The sequence below is a fragment of the Calonectris borealis genome, chromosome 1 (assembly GCF_964195595.1).
Source record: "Calonectris borealis chromosome 1, bCalBor7.hap1.2, whole genome shotgun sequence".
NCBI classification, from domain to species: Eukaryota; Metazoa; Chordata; class Aves; order Procellariiformes; family Procellariidae; genus Calonectris; species Calonectris borealis.
This window is the reverse complement of record NC_134312.1, coordinates 128,952,540-128,972,333: the sequence shown is the minus strand read 5'-3', so window position 1 is coordinate 128,972,333 and position 19,794 is coordinate 128,952,540. Positions and strand designations below refer to the sequence as shown.

Here is a 19,794-nt window from a genome sequence, read left to right as displayed (position 1 = left end):
TTGTTGGTGGGTTTTTTGTTTGTTTGTTTTGTTTTCTGTGGATATAATGATCCAATAGATAATAGCACACAAAAAGTGTGCAGGGGAGAGAATGAGCACACAGTCGTTTCACGGGTTTGGTAAGTTTGAAAGTAGTTACAGTTTTACCATTTTAATTTTGTCATCTGCAAATGTTAATGAGCATAGTATGCATGGTTCCTCAGAAGGAAGAGTGGACTGTTCAAGATTAGCACCATTTCATTAATTTCATTTATACTCTTTGCATCCATCCTGCATTTGGCAGGCTTTTCCAAATAATGCTACCAGAGTACAAAAAGGTGTAAAACAAGGAAAGGAGTGGCTCAGTAAATAACTGAAGTCAGCACTGAAGGTATATAATGTTACTTATGACACACAGTTGAGTATTCAATCAGGTCTCTTTTACAAGCAATTGATATTCTCGATAGCCTGTGCATAATGTTGTCGAGAGACTTAGAAGGATGTTAACATTTCATTACTCTAGCCATTGATTTTTTCCTGCTTTCTTCACAACAAAAGTCAAAACGTGACCTCGTATTCCACTGAATTAGTTCCAGAGCATTTGGTATTATTGACCTCCTAATGAAAATTAATGATGGCTCTTTTGATTCAGTCTTTCAAGTAGGCACACCAAGCACATTTAAGAAACAGGCACATTTATTTCTCATATTGAAATGAAATAACACACTGTTAAGTAACAAAATGTACATTAATGAACATTAAATCTGCAAATTTAAGCACATAGAATTCAAGAGATTTAAACTGCATTATCAGAAGCTGATGCTGCAAAGATTTAAACTTGGCAATAATTTCAGACCTGGAAAGTCAATGAGTTTTACAAGTAAAGATACACATACACTTACAACATTTCAGCCCCAGGCCCTAAATTTATGGTAAAAAACTGGCAAGACTGAAATGTTTTTACTATGCAACAGAGAGAATTGTACATTACCTTTGGTATTTCCATGCTTTTCTTTTCCCTTTTAAAGCTAGAGAAGAATTCAAATTCTTCTGAGTGACTTTTTTCTTCTGTGCTTATAAGCTGTCACCCCACAGTTGAGTGGATTTCCTTCATACGGAGCCTTACACAAATATTTATGCACAAATTTACTTCAGTCTATGGATATGGATCCCTTCTCCCTTGCATCTGTGTAAATAAGGATTACCTTTACCAGGTGAAACAGGAAAGGTGAATGGATTCATATCTGGAGATTGGGTGAAAGATTTCCGTTTTATCTAAACAACTTCCTATTCCTGGGGAATTCTCCCAGAAATAATTCCTGGGGAATTATGTAGGAAATATGCAAGAATAATGAATAAACTAATTTACTTTCTTCCTCTCTTTCCTTAGACAACAAAGACTATGATGCATATCTATCCTATACCAAAGTAGATCCTGACCAGTGGAATCAAGAAACTGGAGAAGAAGAAAGATTTGCTCTTGAGATCCTACCAGATATGCTTGAAAAACATTACGGATACAAGTTGTTCATACCAGACAGAGATTTGATTCCCACAGGAAGTAAGTCATGTCTGTATGTTTTTGTGTTTCCTAAACAGCAAATGCAGTGATTGCAGTGATTGGTTTGTATAGATTCTATGCCTACTGCTCCAGAATATCATCTTTCCTCCCTCATTTTAGGGAATGATGAAGATAAGTTTTCTGTTCCTTAGAGTTTGCCTGGAAAGATATCCGAGATTCTAAGTATTTATTACAGAAATTCAGATAGGAAGGAAAAAGTTGTGTTTGGACTAAGGCAAGAGTAATGACATCTACAGCAGAGCAAAGTAGTGAATTCTGTTAGTGTCCACTGCAGGTAAACGTATAGTGGAGGTACTGGATCATTCTCAGAGACTGAAAATTAGAATTGATTCCAGCTGCTACAAGTAGATCTTTTTCATGTTTCTTTCACATATTCCAACCTATGTACAGTAATTTTTTGTAAGTTGCTGTAGTATTCTTCATAACTTCAGTGTAACTGTATAGACAGCTACTAAGTTCAGTATCTCTTACTGAAGATAAGAAAAGATGCTTGGTATAGGCAAAACACAACATCAAACATAATTGCATGGATATTTTTGAAATCTACAGCAAGCTAAACATTAATTTACAGGAGACGATACCGTTTGTATGAATGTGTGCGGTGAGGGCACAAAAGGAAAACAAGAATCTAACCTTAGAGTACACCTTAGAGTATCATTTAGGTTTGAGATTGAGTCCCTGAAGCACATAGTTGCTGCTCTGTTGCCTACCTGGGTGACTTTGCCTTTTTAAAGGAAAAAATGATGATGGACACACTTGTTCCAATAAAGATATAGATATTGATACCAAACCACAGCTCATGAACAAACACTCATGGTCCATAGCGCATGGGGGAATAGATGTTTTGCAGGATGACAGAATGTTTGAGGTTAGGAAGGAGGGACCTCTGGAGGTCGTCTTGTCCTAACCCCCTGCTCGAGCAGGGCCACCTAGAGCAGGTTGCCTGGAACCATGTCGTGGCAAGCCAACCTGGCACGTTTGCAAGTGGTGTTTTTGCATATTTCAGTGAGCTCTTCTGGGAGCAGGGATTTGCCTCTGTTGTTTCTCCCCAGTCTATGGGAGCAGAGTGTTTTCTTAGATTGATTTTTGAGCACTTGTCTTATTTTGTAGCCTACATTGAAGACGTGGCAAGATGTGTAGACCAAAGCAAGCGACTGATCATCGTCATGACTCCAAATTATGTGGTAAGAAGAGGCTGGAGCATCTTTGAACTGGAAACGAGGCTTCGAAACATGTTAGTCACGGGCGAAATCAAAGTGATACTGATAGAATGCAGTGAACTACGAGGAGTTATGAACTACCAGGAGGTCGAGGCCCTAAAACATACCATCAAGCTCCTCACTGTCATTAAATGGCACGGACCAAAATGCAACAAGTTGAATTCCAAGTTCTGGAAACGTTTACAGTACGAAATGCCTTTTAAGAGGATTGAACCCATCACACACGAGCAGGTTTTAGATGTCAGTGAGCAGGGGCCCTTTGGGGAACTGCAGACAGTCTCTGCAATTTCCATGGCTGCTGCCACCTCCACTGCTCTTGCCACTGCCCATCCAGACCTGCGCTCCACTTTTCATAACACATATCATTCACAGATGCGCCAGAAACACTATTATCGAAGCTATGAATACGATGTACCTCCTACCGGCACCCTGCCGCTTACCTCAATAGGTAACCAGCATACCTACTGCAACATCCCTATGACACTTATAAATGGGCAGCGGCCACAGACAAAAACTAACAGGGAGCAGAACCCCGAAGAGGCTCACACAAACAGTGCGATACTACCCCTCTTGCCACGGGAGACCAGTATATCAAGTGTCATTTGGTGACCGAAATGCAAGGGGCTGTCAACCCCCTTGAGTAGGAGCTGAGTCTGCAGTCCGGTGCCTGGAACTACATCCTCGACTGCTGCTGTTAAACATGCATTACAATTGATAACATACGAGGAAAAACAGGGTCTTGTACATATGTTTTTTGCAATTTCTTTGTAGCATCAGTCTTCCTGTTTTACCCATGTCTCTTCCCATTCACATTTTCGACTTTGTTTTATATGTCATTGGAATTTGTATATTTACATTTTTTTAAATGAAGAGACTGCTGTATAGATAGGAAACTTTTTTGCTTCATTAGTATAGTTTTAGACTTTTTGTTTGTTTGTTTTTAACCTCTCTTGGGAATGCTTGGACAAAGTTATGTTGATATCAGAAGCACCATCCATTTTGTTGGCCTGCCTAGCCTGATTCCTGAAGGCCATGCCTGCTGCAGTTCACTTCTTTTGGAGAATATTTGTTCTTAGAAGGACCCCATCCCTCACTGAGAGCTCCGGTTTCATTTCTACTCCCGTAACGTGCACTGCTCCTTCCCTGCCCTTACAATGACCCCCATTTGGGGTAACACTACAGTCTGATCATCTAACACGTAACATGGTAGATACCTGTCAAACAACAGAATATACCCAATCTGTATCGGTTGCTTCACAGTAGTCACTACAGAGTGTGTAGAAACTAGAGATGGTTTGGTTTTTGTTTCTTGGGTTTGTTTTTTTTTAATTATTATTCTAAGAATGAGTTGATTGTATCCCTTTTATAAATATAAAAGCAAACCCTATTTTTAACACTTCCTGGAAAAGTATTAATGTGGTTGTGGATTTTATTTTTAAGCATTTAACTTTTTGTTTTCCTCCTTTCAAAATCCGGCCAATAAGATCATTTGCAATTGTCAGGCAAGTAAAACAAGTGAGGCAATAGGCACTGAAGTGCAGAGAGTCCTGCTGATATTTGCAGTGATGACTTCCAAACCAAAGGGGAATAAAAAGACAGTATTGTAGATGGTTTGTCACTTTGTATTATAGAAAGTGTTATTTTCTGAAAAAGTAAGAGCAAAACATTATTTTGCTGTGGATTACAGAGTCCCCTTGTATTTTAATGTTCCAAAAACTGTATTTGCTTTAAAACGATATATTCAGGATTAAGAAATCTTCTTTCATTTGGTTTTAGCTTGTAAGTAAAACTTTATTAATTTCAACATGATTTCAGTAAGAACTCAGGCAGAAAAAAATTACATGATACCAACAAATATCATTGTTTTCAGAATAAACTTTATTTATACAAAATTAATATTTAAATCAGACCTGGAAATATTAAAAACAATTTATTCACCTTAATGAATAAATAAATTAGTTTTATTTTTTATGTATGATTCTATCTTTGAGGAGTTGCAAATAATGCGTGTACCACGGCTGCCAGGGAAGAAAAAAAGAAACACTATGTTTACATCTGCACGTCTTTCAGACAAATGAAATAAGCATCTTACTCATAATTATGGTTTAAATAATGGAAAAGTCCTTTCTGGTTTTAGAAAGAGAAGAGCGGTGTTGTAGCTTTACGACATATTCAGGCCAAGCTCTCTGCTAGTCTCTGCTAGCAGAAGCAGAGGAGCTGGGGTAGAGTTACTGGTTGCAGCACACTGTCATATAGTCATGGGTTTGATTTACCCTGGCAGAAATGTAACTGGTATCCTGGCAAACAGATGTTATAGTCTATTTATGTAAGTAATTAGATTTAGGTATTTTATGGTAGCTGAATGATATTGGCCAATATAATGAATGTGTGGGATTTGTTCATCCCAATTGTCACAATGAGAAAAGTACAGCTTATAATATTTTGGTCTTCTTAATGAGGAGTGATGGGTAGAGAGCGGGTAAACTGCAGTTCGGGGGATGTTTGTGGGAGTAATCCAGAACTGACAGTGTGGGAGGAAATGACTACGCTCCTGTTGTGAAAGTCAAAAAATCTCAGTATCTGCATAACAAGCTAATAGAGCTTTGGGATGTGCACTGATTTTTATTTGCTTAAAAATGTTTATTTCTCTGACAATTTGCTCAAGTCCTTTTCTACAATCTTTCCTTATTACAATGTCTCCCTCTGGACATGTACCAAATATCCACAAAATGGAAATGAAGCTGCCAGGCCAGATAAAATTTTAAGAGAGCTTTGCACAGTTGGTTATTTTCATAGTGTAAGAAAGCTATTATTTATTTGCTCTTACAGACGCCTGTCAGGCACTGATGACATTTTCCTTCATTCAACTGGATGCCAAATACCCCACTATCCTCGGAAAGCAATGCATTATTTTTTCCCCTTTCCCTCCCCTTTACATGCCCTGGGGTAAAGACTGGGATGTGAAATAAATGTAGAATGTAACTATCTGACTGCAGTCACATTTAGAGGATTGGTAGGCATTTCCTTAGCCACATGGGGAGTACTTTTCTGTTGTTCTATTTTTAGTGTAGATTTAAGCACTTTGAATAGCATGATTCAGGGATTGATGGATACTATTTGATATTCACACTACTTAAAAAAAGTTTTTCTTATACTGTTTTGTCATAATATTAAACAAAAGAAAAACAAACAAAAAAAAGAAACAAACCACAAAACAAAACCTGAAATAAATGGAGAAGCTGTCTATGGCTTTAGAAACATTCCTCCTTAGTATTCCTCCTCTATGAACAGCGCTGTGTGGGGAACAGTGAAGGAAACTGTTGTGTGTTCACGTGTTCTATGTTTGACAAAATTCTGTTGGAACGCAAAATAAAATGAAAAAAAAAAAACCCAACCAAACCTGTCATTGCCCTAGTGCTTAGGCTCTATCCTCTTTTGGTGAAGGTATTCCAGTTTTTGACAATGCAGCCTGAAGTGTGCATGCGATAGCCACATATAGCCACATATAGCCATAAACAAATAGCACTATTTTAAAAACTGCACGGTGTGATGATCGGAAAAACTTACTCTGCCTGGTCAATAACTTCGGGTCTGTATGTGGATTCTATGCACATGATTTATTCAAGTGTGGTGCTTTGTCTTTATAAGGCTCTCTCTAATCAGGGTTGTCCTTGATATAAAACTAAAGGACTCTGTTGCACAACCTGTGGAAATTCAGTATATAGATTCTCTGGACAGCACATACAGTTGGACAGAAATGGGGCACTGTACAGCATGCAGCTAATTATTTTGAAGGCAAAGTGCATTGCTGGGTCTGATTCTGTTCTCAGTTGCAGCAGTATGATTTGAGAGTAAATCTAATAAAGTTGAATGAGTGTAAGATTGATTTGTGTGGGAGAAGAAAATTGGAAAAGCAAAGAGAAAAGGAATTCGTATTTGCAGTCTGTGACAAGCTGAAACCTTGGCTGCAAGGAAAGCAGCAACAAAATGTCGTCTGCATTTTAGTAGGGACCCAGTTCTCACCTGGCAGCCAACATCAAACACTTTCAATATGATCTGGTTCAGAGCTAAATACTGTTAGGCTTAGATGCAAACTAAGATTGTTCTATTACTGCACAGCTGTGCAAACCCTGTGTATGTTACATAATGGGTGATAATCAGCTTCAAAATAATTGGAAAGCTTGTTATACCCGCTTGATTAAAATTCACAAAGTTTTACTTGGATATTGTGCATTAATGACACATTTAAATTATAGATAAAGCAGTGAGATTTGGGGAAAACTGGCCTAGTAAACAGGCTTCCTTCATTCTTAAGTTGAAAAAAAAAAGAAGAAAATGTCAAACTAGCACGCCTAAGGAGAGTTTAATTAAAATCCAAAGAAGAAAAAAAAATCACAGCAGTAAAGTAAGCTCAAAAATAGGATAAAGGCCAATGGAGAAGAAAGGTCAAAATATCCACCTGTTTTTTGACTGTACTGTGGCTTTTTTTGTCATGCAAAGCTCTGTACTCTGACTGACCTACCCAAAGCAACTGGCTTTTTTTGGGCCCATCCAGACAGATCAGCAACACAAATATGTCCCTGTATGTCTAATACACTTCCGAATGATTTTGTACTTGTTGGTAGTCTAACACAGTGAGTTTTTGGTGTGTCTTCTATTGTTGTGATACAGAGGATGGCAGAAATCTGTCAGCGCTAAAAAAAATCTCTGTAACAGGCTTAGTTTGTTGTCCAGAGTAACTATATTCCTTCTCACCCACCCCTTATCTGATTTGCTGTTATTAAAACACTTTGTTTAACCCATTTCTCAGCTGAGCAAGAGATTAATGTGACTGGCATCAGAAAAAATGTAAGCAATTTCATAACAATGAGCCTCCTTGTATAATGAATGCTGCAAGTTCCCTTGCATTTTTTCTGTATTATCACAACTCTTCACCTCCTAAATAGCCCACTGAGTGGAGGTTGGAGAACACCATTGTGTCTTTCATTTGAGATTCACTGAATTTAGTATGGACACTGAGCTGTCATTTGTGATGTAACTTTACTAGACTATTTCCCATCGACTCTGGCTATATCCTCCAAGAAGACGTGTTGGCAGCATCGCACTTCTCCAGCTGGCCTTGGGTTCATGTTCCAGAACTTGGAGTTGTTGCCCTGGGGAGTGAAACTAATAGAAATGTTTCAGCTATTAAGAGATTTCCTATGCTTTTTGTTTGTTTAAATTCTGTTTAAGACAAAGTTTGATCTTTGCTCTGGACTAATAAGCTCTGTGGGTGGGAGGTCAAGAGTCCACAGAGTCATGAAGCGGTCAGAGCAGAAAGTACAAAGGCAGGCCTGATACCTTATTTGGAAAACGTATAAATTCTGAAGCTGTTCAGATTACTAAAAACTGAGTACATTGAGATTGAGAGTTGTTCAAAGGAAGTATTCTGTTTGTTATTACAACTAACCTAATTCCAAAAGCTTATCAGCATTCTTACATTAAATAGCCAATAGCCTAGATAATATAATTTCAGAAACATTCAATAGTCAATTAAAATATTTTTATTTTGGTGGATTAAAAGTAACATGATTCTCTAGGATCTAAATGTTAAATGAAATAGATAATCTTTATCTCGTATTGAGATTACAGACAGTACAAACATCTCTTTGCTGGGTCACTAGTATTAGGAAAACAATCTGAAGCAAAATTTGAGAGCTAAGAATTTGATGGAGATACTTTTGATTTTTTTTAGAAAGACATCTCTCTTAACCATCAAGGCATGACAGAAGGAACACACAAATTACTCCAAAAATGGTGGATGCGCTTTTTAACCTCTTCTTTTTATCGAGTATTAGTGCTCTCTCTGCCCCCCCCCCCCCCCAATACAAAATCATCAAGGAAAAATGAACACCTACCAAACCCATACTCTCAAACACATTTGGTGACGGATAAAGAAGTGCAAGCCAGAGTGAGGGCTGCACCACCTGGCTGCGACTGAGAAGCTCTACGGTGGGGAGACTGTGTGCACCCACACAGGGGGAGGGAGAGCACAGGGCCCTTTGGCCATCATGTTTCGTTACTCCTATGTCAGGTGGGTGCAGAAGGAACTATAGGCTCAATACATCACCACTCTTCTACCTGCTGTAGGCAACACACAGAGAAGGTGGGCAGTAAGCCCTGATGTCAGTGACAGTAAACATGAGTGCCCTCAGTTGACTGAGCACAGATCACCTATTGCAAAGCAGCCAGAAGAGCAGAAACAGCTGACCGTGTTTCCCATTTTCTCAGTGTGCAAAGAAAAAGCCAGCACTGAGCATAGAAAAAGGTTAGCTTACTGGACTAGTGTGCAATCCACTAAATGACAATTACAGGAAATTGCCATCTCAATGAGCTAGCACCACACCTGAGCTCCCTGGCAGCAACTTCCATCCCATCCCGTCCCATCCCATCCCATCGCATCCCGTCCCATCCCGTCCCATCCCATCCCATCCTCTCCTCTCCATTTGCCTTGCAGGCTGTCTTAAAAGTACAAGCACACAAAACTTGCTGTGAGCCCTCAGGTTGGGGGACATGCGAAAACTCTTTGCAGAGATGTTTAGGGTGAGTAGATGTCTTCTCTCCTGAGAAGAGACTTACAGGAGCAAAGCTTTGATTTGTACAATGTTTTTATTTCTGCTCTCAGTTCGCACACCATTTTTCACATCCCTGTAGAGTGCTCATATGAAGCAACATCCTGATACTGTCCTGAACCTTCTGTGAAGTAAAAAGAAAATCTTAAAAAAGTCAGTCATGGGCTCAAAATATTTTCACTCATGCATCTGCCATTAAGCAGCAGAGTCTGCATGCACACTCGAAAAACAAAAATAAACAAACAAAAGCAAAATAGCAGTGAAATTACTAAACTCTATTTAAACCTGGTTTTTAAGGGCTTCTTTTTTTTTCAGGGAAGTTTGTTTTCTCCTGCTGTTTTGTAGGAAGTTATGCGAGAGACTGTTTTAAATTTTCTTTTCATTCTTTGCATGACAGGTAAATCACAGGGAGATATTATTTATGTTTTTAGAAAGTCCCATTCTTCATTGTAAGTTTAAAACACAAGTGGCAATGAATTTACAGACTTTGAAAAAATTGTTTGTCAGATTTAATATTCTCTGGTGAACAGCTCGCTGCAGCCCTAATTAAGTTCTTAGGGACATTTCAGTAGAAAATTTAAACAATTAGTATTATACGTGTACCTTCAGCATCCCATTAGAACATTGTACATTTGTCTTCTTAAAACCCAGGCAACTTCAAATGGAACAATTATGTAAATAAAAAGCAGAGAGGAAAACAGTGACACAACTGCCTCTCCATCTATCTTAGAAAAATAGTTCAGTGACATCAGGCTCCTTCTTTGAGATCACTAACCTATGCCTACCTCAGCAAAACACATGAATCTTTGCAAAATGTGCAGATATCTGGGCAAAAATTGTTGCAATAAGCACTCTCAAATCTTACTTACATCACAAAAAAACACTTTACACATTTTTAATGCCTATACATAGATACTTTAACTTGTAATCATTTAATCATAGTACAACAAAACAAAATAAGTAGCACTCTCATAAAAATTCAAGGAAGTCCCAAAAACCTGGGTTTGCTCACAGGACTACATTTTCCATAGGCTGCAAGAAGACAAACCTGTAAGCAGGCCATTGCTAGGTGGCCCTGTGACATAGATACGTAGCTAGGAGTGACATGGGGTGGGAGGGTATAATGAAGATGTCTCCTGGTCATGTCATGACCAGGTAGGTGGTACGTGACTAGCACTCTGCTAGTCCTGCTGCCACAGGAGATTACAGATGCCCTTTGCCTGTAGGACCCTAGATACCTGAATTTACCAGGTATTTCCTTCACCTCCTGGGTGCTATCTGAAGCCATTTATATAACCTTGTTAGAGATAGGAAATGTTTTTTCTAGATGACAGGATCTACCTGAATCACAGGAATATCTGCCAGAGTTCCTATCATTGTAAATAATAATTAATGTCAGTATGGTTCATCTCCTATTTTCTCTGCTTACTTTTTCACTCTCCTAAACAAAAGAGACTGTGAATAGCTCTCAGTGCCATATATCAAGTAGCATTCCTACCCTTTTTTTTTTTTTAACTGTTAGATATTTGAAGAGTGAGAAACAGCAGCAAAGACACTATCTGCCTGAAAAGACACTTGCCAAGTTGTTCTTTATAGAATTTTGAAGAAAAATTCCCTGTTCAGCCATCTTGGGGCACCTTACCTGCCATACTTCTTTCAAGATCCTGACAAACATAAAGAAAGAGACATCAGAACTAAATCTCCTACCTGCACATATTGCGCGTGTTCAAAGAGCTGCTGGATTTCCTCAGCTCCCACTTCAGTCAGTTCTCCACTTCATAGTCACTCCAACAAAGAGGTTTAGAAAGGGAAAATGGTGCTTTCAGGTGCCATAATACGTGGAGTCTGAGACACAGCAAGTCTGATGCTACATGCTCACTGAGAGATCAGGTTTCTGTGAGAAACCTGAGGTTTCCTTCTCATTTGGCCTTCTGATTGCCATCTGCTGGCTTGCTAAGGTTCTCCTAAGACTCAAAAAATAAAATAAAATCAGATATTTCAAAGTCAAGGTGAATCAATGGAAATGTATAATATCATCATTTATTGTTTCAAGTAGCTGGCTAGAACACACAAATCTGTCCCTTTTTCCCGTTCTTCCTCCTGTCCTTCTGCCCTAGTCAGTCACCAACTATAACTTATTCTAAATGTTCTGTAAAGATACGATCTAAGTTTTTTATTATTATATTAGTCAGCAAGCTCGGAAATAGTTTAACATAACATCTTGGTTTTATCATAAAATTTTGCAGATTCATTAACCATTTTCATTTTATCCCTGTTCAGCAGCAAATAAAGTTAAAGTAGGCAGCTGCCCAGTGCTGGCAGTGGTGAAAGAGCCAACACATTTAGTGAGTTGAGGATGCTAAAAGACAAAATATTCATCTTAGCTCTTACAGTAAAATGGAATTAAATTATCTTCCCAACATTACATCTAAAATCCACTGCTGTCACTCACAGCAATTTTGAGTCACATTTGAATTTTGCAAGAAAAGCACACTATTAAGTCTGCGCAGTTACTAGTGTTCTATGACTATTCATAATATATAAACATATGCACCATTTCATAGGTATTTTTATTAACAAATAGTACATAACTGCACTTTCTTCAGAAGAGAAGAAAAAAAAATGACCAAAAAAACATTTACAAGAAAGAATATGTGCTTAGTTGCAATAGAAGAAGAAAAATATCACTGCCTTCACTTTTAGAAAAAAGCTTCAAAAGTAACACAAATAAAGAAATAAAGGTCTGTAGAGAAATGTTTGATTCTAATGTCAACTGCCGCATCTTTTTACCAGCCACAATTTGTCTAGGGGATTTAGTTTCTTTAATTTTATTCAGTTACTTTACTCAGCTCAGGAGGAACTGACTGTCCATAAGCAAGCAGAGTGCACAACACAACTCAAGCAGTAACAGTCCCTTCTTGGGAGTGTGCTATTCAAAGTTAATAGCTGGATAAGCATCTTGATAAAGCACTTTATTATGAAAGCTCTCAGCTCTTCTTCTGTCATTCTGGGAACAACCATAGCTGAAATGCACTGTAGATCCTATTGAATACATGCACATACATTGTAGATATAAATATATACTTACCAATTTTAAAACATTTTGCATTGATGGAATGACACAAATAAGTGGTTTATCCCATGCTAGGCTTTGGGATAATTCTTCTTAATTTGCTTAATGGCTGGTAAAATTAAAAAATAATTCTACTCAAGTCAGCAGAATTAACGTTGTGTATAACTGGTGCAAAAAAGAGCAGAATCAGGCCCAGAATATGCGAACATGGATTTCTGGTTATTCTAGAATTTAATTGAAGATTCAGCATCATTGCCTTTTCCAAATGTTCATTACTATTGCCATATAAACTGTAGATTAACATATGCATTCTTATCAAGGCTTTCTTTAAGGCTACAGATATGACTAAAACCTGGAAAATACCCCTCTTCCTTTACACACTTTGTGCAAAATCACTGAAGTTAAAATAGAAGCACTAAAGTTAAATAGAGATACATCAACCTATATTTATGCCTACTGTATATTAAATATTTTACCTAAAGAGATTAGCTTATATTTATTTTTTAAAAAAGTTAGATGGGTCATAGCTAAAAGCAACTGCATTTTTGTAGTAATACTGTACACATTGCTGAGAAGCAAAAGAGTCATGATCAAAATGTTACCTAGTTTCAGTGTCTGTTACTTTAAAAAGAACATGTTTTATGTTATCCTAACCTTTGGAAAATTCACGAAGCCTGGTATATAGAACTGAACAGCTTATTGTAACAACTATAACATATTAAACATTTTTGTATTTTCATCAATTTTTATTCTTACAGGAGAAAAGACATCACTCACTAAATATGAATGCTGCACATGTTAGCAATAGAAATATTGATTTTTGTAACTTTGATTGCACTTGCCTTAACTTTTCCACACATATATACAAACACAAATAACACAGAGAGGGGAAAAAAAAAAAGAAGATTAAAGGAAATAAAATCCACAAAAGTAGGCAAGTTTTGCATTATTTAATGAATAATGACACCTGAGCATATTCACTAGAATCCTTGTAAAGAGCACATGATGCCGTAGGTTTGTTAAAGCACAAGGTATACTTTGTCTAGATTAAAAAAAACACAAAAACAAACAAAAAAAAACCCTTTTGGTGTGACTTTGCTTTAGGTTTAAAAAAGTTGGATGTTTAAAAAAAATCTTTATTACTTGCATATGAATATTTTTGTATAATAATATCTGAAGAAGGTTTTAAAACAAAACAAAAAACCCTACTTGCTTTATGGTGTGCAAATTTTAGAGAAAAATAAACAGGGTATGTGTCCAGTTTGTAAAAAAATGTTCTCCTTTCAAGATTACTCTTTCACTGGCTAAATGCAAGGTTATGACAACTTGAAATACTTTTTTGTGAACTGACAAAGAAAAAATAAAGCAATGTGAATAATTTGCGTATGCAAACTTTTTTTAAAAGAAATAGCTGCTAATAGCAATACAAATTTAAAAGCACGATAGGGAAGGTTTTAAGATTCCAGTTCAGTGATTTGACTTGCAGGACATACTGGGCTAGAGCATACGCATGGGATAAACTGGCACATCTCCACTGGAGGTAATGGAGCTGCTCCAGCTTACACCAGCTGAGAACCTGACCTTTTGCTTAAGAATACTTTTAACAGTAAATATCCCTCCATTAATATTTTCTTTCTTATTGTTTCCTCTTGTTCTGCTGTTTTATTTCTTAAGGGTATTTCTTTAGGATGTATATATTCTATGCATATTTTTTTTCTTAAAAACATGAAGGGTTATGGGTTTACTTATCTTAAAGCAAGTAGTGCAGTCTCATAACTCCCTGAGGGAAAGATTCTGTGTGCGTGTGTGAGTGCATGCATGTGTTTGATTTACTACTGCATTGCTCCAGTTTTATGACTGTTTAGCTCCACTGGAACCACAGGGTGACAGGGGAATAGAGTAACATGGTAGTGAATAATTTTTTTTAGCAGTGTGTGTGTGGTATGTGTGAGCAGAGTGGAAGACCCTGATGATACAGGAACTGTAGTGGAACAAAAGTAGCTTAAATCACAGCAATGTTGTCGTTGTACAAATGAAAGCTAACAAGAAAATGTCCAAAAAGGCATTATAGAAAACCTGGATGAATGTTTTTCTTTTTTAAGTTTGTTGAATACAACATCATGCCTGGGTCAGGACAAATTCCATCCTTGGTTTTCTGAACAGGCTGTAAGCTCTGTGGTTCTCTTCTCAACTGCAGTGTCATAAATTAGGAGTGTCATTATCCAAGGCAATGGGTTTATACCCATCTTATACCAGTCACATGAACTGCAATCACCTTCTTTTTGGCTTTTCTATCAAGACTCTCATCTCCTCAACTCTTTGAAAGATGCAAGAAACATTTAACTTGTTTCCACCCTTTCATTTTTTTTTTTAAGTTGTGTATCCTCTCAGATTCCAGGGGAATTGCTCCAAATTTGAACCTCTGTGACACAAGAACCTGGGGCCTCGCAATAAGAGACAGGCACCAGGGCACAGTAGCTCTTACAAAGGCTGATCATATGCCGTAGCTATAGCTTAAGTTGGCGAAAGAGCTGGTGATCTTTTTCCTCCAGAGGCTCAGGCCATAGATCACCCTGTGTCTTTGTAGCTCATGAGTATCACAAGACTTTTAAGACATGACAACTGGATCAGTTTACCTGCAGCAACTCATATTTAAATAAATTTTTAATATAACCACTGTATTCTGCACCGGCAGTCTGGAGCCTGGAGTCAAAATATTGTTTCTACAGACAGTCACCTTTCTGAACATTGAAGCTGTCTGCTGCATCTATTTCTCATGAGATTTTTTATCTTTACTATACTAAAATATCAGTAAGATCATCTGATTAAATGATCATGGTTTCACCGATATCAACACAATTCTTTGGCCTGGTATGGTGGCAGAAAATGCATTTAGCATTCTGTTAGACATCATAAGAGTTATGATTACTCAACTACCAGCATGTCAAGTGCACAGAAATATGGTATCCACTGTAAAATCAAAAAATATTTATGTATATTTAGTTACATTTTTAAAATATTGCTATTAAACAGACATTAATAAAAAAAAATTCAAGAACCCAAAGTGCTCTGTTCTTTACTGCATTATTCTGCACTTCTTGCAGCTCTTAGACTCATGACTGAGATAAGTATGAATGCAGAAATTTTATTAATTGCTGGTAATCCTTCCCAAAATTATGCATATGTAAATAGACTGGGAAGCCACATAGGGCTGCATGCTTGAAGAGAGACAACCACAGGAAAAAGTAAGTAAACAAAAAGATTCCTTGAAAGAGCACTCTAGAGTCTTCGTTCCAAAAGATAAATAAATAAAGAGGAAGAAAGACAGAGACAGAGAAACAAAGAAACAGAAAGAGAAAAAGCACCAACAAGCTCCAGTATCAATCAAAATACTTAGAGTACATCTGGAAAGCTTTCTTGGAGACTCCTGACCTGCACCATGTACAGTGATTATCTGGAACTCTAAATTTCATGATGGCTGTTTCCTGACAAAATCACAGAATCATTCTTGTTTTCTTTTCTTCTGCTATGAGCTCTCATCCTCACACGGTCCTCCCCTTCAGCATGCTGTAACTCAAATATTGGAAACAAAGTTCCTGAGCATAGGAAACTACCTCTGCTTTTGAGGGTCTTTTGGATCACCGAATTTTTATTATAATAATTTCTTTCATTGATTAGATTATAGATTTTCCTCCTTTATGAGTACTTATTTCCCCTTTGTATTTTTCCCAACATGCTTTTTTTATTTGTTCTTTTTTCCATATTTACTTTATTTTCCATAGATAATTGAATTTGGTAATTAATGAAAAAATATGCATCTTTTAAGTGCTAGGTTTGCCTTCTTAGGAACTCAGTGTGGTATCTGTAATTGACACATAGGTTCTTGAACAGAGCTCTGAAATGCAGCTCTTCACACGCTTGTGAGCCTACATGTTAACTACTGCATCAGGGAGATCAGAATGTCGTTTGAAGTAATACATACATAACTGAAAATTAAATGCTCAGGTATTTATGGTATCGACTGAAGTGCAAATAAAGTTGTTGTTTGTAAGTACAGAGCTGTTTTATTTCAACCGGAGGACTATATACAAGGTCTTCTGTTAAACAACCTGCTAAGAATCATAAAAGACACCCTGATAGTCATGTACTACAAAAGGTGATGTTGAGAATAAGAAAAAGAGACATTACAATGCAAGGTAGATCTGTAATTGCAGTTTAAGTTTTCAAAATCTCTCCAAAAGGTCTGGGAAAAACATCCTTACCTGCATTACACACAGGTTAGTGTCAAAGCTCAGTGAAAGCAAATGTCAAAAGTAAAATGAAGAGTAAGCATATTTTTCAGCAGAACAGGAACTACAGTACTGAGAATAATGCTAACATCCAGACAGAGGAGGTAAAACAGTAACATAGAAGTGATGTCTAAATGCTTTGGCTCGAGATTGAAAAATAGGCTCTGGAAAATTAGTCAGAGATCTTTAAAGTGCTTTACTTTCCGGTTACATTCAGAATGGGTTCATTCTTTTAAATCAATATGCATGCCACAAAATCAAATAACTATTCTTCTAGGCTATGAATGCTGGTGAAACTTAACCAACTTAGTATGTTCTCCATATTCATATTGCAGAGGAATATGCACTGAGCAAGGTAAAGCTAGGTCAAAGCCTGTGCCTTTTATAAGGCACTCTCATTTCTGTCTTGGGAGATTAGGTGTTGACTATCATCAGATTTAGTATTGGCTATGGTGAAGACAGCTGTCAGAAGCAACATAGCCCAAATATTTGATGTGGGAATATACTGTGGCTTCTCTGTCAGCAGCACTGGATACACTGCCAACAACAACCACAGCTTTTTGTTCTCCAGTGAGCGTCGTCCTACACCCCATAGTAGCACCACATGTACTGGAGTGAATGGAAAGAATACAAAAGCACTGGAAGAGGAATATACCATGAAAGAGGATGCAAGAAAAAAAAGCTATTCCTCCTATGCTGATTGACATCTCATCCCACATGATAAATTCCTTGTTGCCTCCACCAGGCCTTGCTTGGTCCCAGTTTCTGGCCCCAGGCAGGTAAGATAGATAGAGAATGCTGAGCCACACTGTTTGAACTCCTCCATGCAGTGCTAGCTCAGCCACCTCTACACTCCCTCCTGCAAGAGATGACTTCCTCCAAGTTATCTTCCAAAACTCATCTGGATGTAACTGCTAATGACATGCTCTACTTGGCCATAGCATTTCATGGACTATCAATACATTACATTATTTTGCTGTCTTCTGGGAAGATAGTTTTCGCTTTTGATATCCTGCTTGGTTTACTTTACTTTCAAAAAACCCTCAAAAACTATGATTTCATCCATAGTAACTTTGTAGAAGTTGCCTCAGTCTCGCTGGTAAATAATTAGCATTTTTAAACTGATTAAATAAATATTTATATAATAGATTAGAAGGGGTTTCAAGGACTTATTACAAGCTCTCTTTGTTGTAAATAAGATGGAATGGCTCTGTTCTAATCTCCTGGGTAAATAATGCATTTTATAACTTTTAATTAAAAATGGGAGAAGTGGAAATTCTTTTAAACAAATATTTAAAAATCATCAAGGATTTGATTCAAAAGTGACAAAAGCTATCAGACTTAAAAAACAGAAAGATATATCCATCCTTGATTTCTGTTTTCTTGCTAAAATAAAATGCCAGTTGCTGGAGGTTCCCTTCAGAGCTTGTCCTGTGGGGCTGAGAAACGAGGTCTGGCCTTCAAACTTACATGGACGACTTCACAAAAATTATTGTGATCTGAAGTTGAATTAACTTTAGGTAGACACTTTTTAAGATTTGCTGTCTAATATGCTTTATACATCAGCATAATCTGGACCACAAGTGATAGTGTTGCGGAGCTTTTATTTCAATGTGGAAGGAGATAACTCTGTTCCTGGAGAGATTATGCTCACAGATCAGGAATTTATACAACTGTTCATCCTTATATGAGTCTTGATTAAAAAATATCCACTCAGAAACAGCAGAAAATAATTTGGTTTTCCTCCTGACTCCTGCTTGTAGGTGACTTAACCATAGGAGGGAGAGAACTTGACCCTCTTCCCAGAACTAAGAATGAATTTACAGTGGGTGTGAAGTAATTTTCCCACCCTTCCTTCAATTGGGAGATTATTTCTGGGAAAATGTTTACTCTCATGAGATCCTTGTTGTCTTAAAATACCTTGTAGGATGTGGCCATAGTAGAAAATAAGTTGTGAAGCTGTGGACTAGAAGTGTAAATCTCCTCTATTATTATGAAAAAGACACACTACTAAAGAAGCCCAGACAAGTCCAAAAAAGCCTTGGTGCCTGCTTCAGATAGCTCTTAGAAGGTGCCACTGAGTAGAAATAAAGGACAGTCCTATAAATATTGCACCAGGACAAACACTACTGGCTGTCAAGTCCAGTCCTTACTGTAAGTACTCAATGTGGTACTTTTCTTAAGCTTAAATCCAAACAATTTTTGTTTTTATTTCTCTCTTAGATATACTGTTTTAGACCATCACTTTCTACTGTTCGGAAGTCATTAAACATTTATCCTAAATATATTGTTTCTGTGCAATGTTATTTCTATGCTCAAATAATTCTCTCATTTTTTGTGTTTACACACAAAGTAATAGGGTATTAGGTATCATCCATGTTCTTTTCAGCCTTTTTTCCATTAAGATAAACAAGACAAGCTAGTCTAGTCTTCCCAAAATAGACTTCCCCCTCAGCATAATTAAGGTTTCTCCATGATGATTCTGGTTTGGAAACATCTTTCTTGAATATGGTTGAGCCTGCGGTATCCTGTTAACGATCTGCAAGAAATCTTCCACCAAGGCTTTGTAAAGCGTCACTGATATGTCTATCTCTATTTTGAACATATTTTTCCTGACTACAATAATCTTTATTTTATGGATGTCTAGAACAGAGTCAGAACTGCCTCATTATGAACTATGAAGTCTGTATGTAAGAGTTTAGAGTTGGGGGTTATTTTTGGTTGTTGTTTTTTGGAGACAGTTTTTATAATCCCTCATCAACTTCCAACCTTTAGTTAAGTCTTAAGGTCTTCTGATGTCTGCGCATATTATTCTTAGACTTATTTATTGATAGTGCATCCCAAGGTTGTGAATCAGAACTTTTCCTTAGCACGGCTAAAAGCAAAGGCACTGATGATAAGACTGTCCACAAGACTGATCTAAGGCTGATCTAAGAAGATCTCCATTACTCATAATCTCCTTTATCTATTCTTTTATCAATTTATCTTTATTGACTACTAATTTCCCATGCAGCATTATATTAAATGTTTTACTGAAATC

The 19,794-nt window shown here is 37.2% G+C and overlaps 1 protein-coding gene across 1 annotated transcript in view; it reads left to right on the top strand.

Annotated features, from left to right (window-relative positions):
- The window catches only part of IL1RAPL1 (interleukin 1 receptor accessory protein like 1), an 801,697-nt gene extending 796,952 nt beyond the window's left edge, over window positions 1–4,745 (top strand). Inside the window, exons 10-11 of the mRNA XM_075174657.1 lie at window positions 1,370–1,540; window positions 2,672–4,745. Of these exons, the coding sequence (XP_075030758.1) occupies window positions 1,370–1,540; window positions 2,672–3,390 (890 nt within the window). The 3' untranslated portion in view covers window positions 3,391–4,745. The remainder of the gene's footprint in view (window positions 1–1,369; window positions 1,541–2,671) is intronic.
- Window positions 4,746–19,794: the final 15,049 nt, after the last annotated feature.